General features: G+C 37.4%; 1 protein-coding gene across 3 annotated transcripts in view; it reads left to right on the top strand.

Moving 5' to 3' along the window:
- SLC25A21 (solute carrier family 25 member 21) overlaps nucleotides 1-2,373 on the top strand; it is a 248,677-nt gene that overhangs the window by 56,531 nt on the left and 189,773 nt on the right. The window contains exon 1 of one of the 3 annotated variants that reach the window (XM_027880707.1): nucleotides 525-564. The exons of the other annotated variants lie outside the window; for them this stretch is intronic. Coding sequence (XP_027736508.1) covers nucleotides 540-564 — 25 coding nt within the window. The 5' untranslated portion in view covers nucleotides 525-539. Of the gene's footprint in view, nucleotides 1-524; nucleotides 565-2,373 lie in introns of those variants that run through there. 3 annotated transcript variants of the gene reach the window in all.

Genomic DNA, 2,373 nt, shown 5'->3' with positions numbered 1-2,373 from the left:
AAAATAACATTGGTAATTCTTCCTTTAGCTGGGAACCATTGGTGGCCCATTAGGATTCCAGATGTAGCCATGTGTGCTTTTCCATTTGTTTTCTAATGTCTAGTGCTTGGGCCCTTGGTACCTTGGCTGTGGTTGTCAAGCGTGTTGGCTTTTCAGCTTGAGGTCTTCCTGGAGAAACACACTGACCTATCTAATAGCTATAAAGCAGCTTATTGTCTTGGGCCTAGTTTGTTGGGACTAGCCAGAGTGAGGGCAGCTTCCTGTCAAAGGTCAAACACCAGCTTGACCGAGATTTCTATGGTAAACACTTGTAACTGGACCTCAAAACCTAGATGTTAAAATATAAAGAGCAAGATGTTTTAAAACATTATTTAGAAGACAGCAATCTGTTACAATTCATGTCTACTAAGAGTACCTTGGATTACATTCAAGTATTCAAATATTACTATGTGGAATATATTTTCTAATTTCTTTTGCAGGCAATTAAAGTAATAAAATGAAATAATGACAGAGGAAAAAAAATTCTAGGAAAAATAACAATGATGAGCTCTCTTTGCCTGAGAGGTGAAATAGAACATTCATTTTTTTTTAATGTAAGTTAGCATTCACAGCTGTCTTTATATACTCTTGTGATGTTGATTTAAGATAAAACACTTAACACATCAAGCTTACATTAGGCAAAGGCCTGGTAAGAACAGAGCTGTTCTTAAATTAAAGTTAGTGTACTGGTACTTCTTTATAAAGATTCAGACTGTCAAAATTGTTGACTTGCTTAGTCCAGCTGAGTTTCCAGGGACCATTTATGTGAGTAGCTCTCATCTAGACATAATTGTTTGTCAGTCTGCCCCTACCTGATTTCAGTGGGAGTATTTGAATAAGCACCGTTCAGTGTCATGACAGTCTACAATGATATGAATACCTCTATTGAAGTGGTGACCATGCAAAAAAAATTATATTGTGAAAAATACTATTTTTTTTTTAAAGTCATTTATTATATGTGTGTCTTTGGATAGAACTGAGTCCGAAACAAAGTAGTGTGAACACTCCTGAATTGTTTGTGATTATGTATGTGGGCATACCCTTGTTTTCATATGTGTATGTATTTTGTATAGTCATCTACCGGAATAAAACAAATTATCAGAATTCACTATTTTTGAGGTCAAAGAGCATCATGGAATTCTAAGGTACATCACATCATCTGTATTAACTATGCTTACCTGGCATTAAGAATATTTTGCTTTTCTGAGCTTTAAATCCAAGAGTTTTCCCAATAGGGGCATTTCTGAAATGTGAAAAGTTTTATATATAAGCCAGTCTTAAGGGTTCCATTGCAATTAAATCAAACACCCTATATCCATAATAAACGTAGGTGTCTAGCCCCACTAGTAAATGCAGGAACACACAAATGGGATTCATTACTCAAGATGCAAAGCACAAAATCATTACCAGAGATTCAACTGGATCCATGTGTCTGAGGAAGTACTGGTGGCAACCCATTTATCTCCTGCATGTGACAATCCAGACTTGCATTATTTTTACAGCCAAACAGTGGAAAGTTTTTGCTATTGGTGAGAAGCTGGTGTGAGTAGTCCAGCTTAAGTCACAAGGACTAGCTGTGTACCTAATGTCTTTTGGAGATCAGTTTGAGAGAGTTCAGACCCAAATTAGCCACAGCCTATCCTCTAACCATGGGATGAGAACCCACCTGTCCACTGGTGAAGCTTCTTGTCTAACAAAGACTGCAGAATTCCTGAGGTGACAGCAAGAAAGTGGTTGCTGGTGAGTGGTTAGAACCATCACATGAAATAAGAAATATAATTTTTTGGTGTTTTTTCCCTCTCTTGTGTCGTGGTTTTGCTCTGGGTCAATTTTGCCTTCCACTCCCCACATAATTACCACTAGTTGAGAGAAGGTATTTGCAGACAAAAGAGAGACAGGAACTTGGAGAAAACAGTATAAACATTTATTACTAGTAAAATAAAACCTACTAATAAGTTAAAAATTAAAGAACTGTATTTACAGCAATAAAGAACTATATCTATAATAATTTTTACTCAAGTTGAGATGCTATATATACACAGAAATACTTCTTCCCTTTTTATACTAGTCCAAGGAGAAGAAGTAATCTCATTCTGTATCTTTGGAGTTTCAGTTTTCTCCTTCTACTAGCAGATTCTCAGCAGTAGCACACTTTCATTGCAGTTGGAATTTCTTCTCTCTCCCTCTCGTTCTGTGTTAGCTTCCAGGGCTGGGCTTACCCCCCTCCTGGGCTAAGACTGAAGGCTGGAGATTACTCAGGTCCTGAAGGGTTTTTCTTCCATAGGCTTGCAAGGGGACACTTGCTTACTATGGATCTTCTTCCACAGGGTTACA

Source organism: Empidonax traillii, unplaced genomic scaffold (assembly GCF_003031625.1).
Source record: "Empidonax traillii isolate 1590-97213 ecotype Southwest subspecies unplaced genomic scaffold, ASM303162v1 scaffold74:size2480735, whole genome shotgun sequence".
NCBI classification, from domain to species: Eukaryota; Metazoa; Chordata; class Aves; order Passeriformes; family Tyrannidae; genus Empidonax; species Empidonax traillii.
Note: the sequence above shows the minus strand (reverse complement) of the source record. Positions and strands in the feature narration are given on the sequence as shown.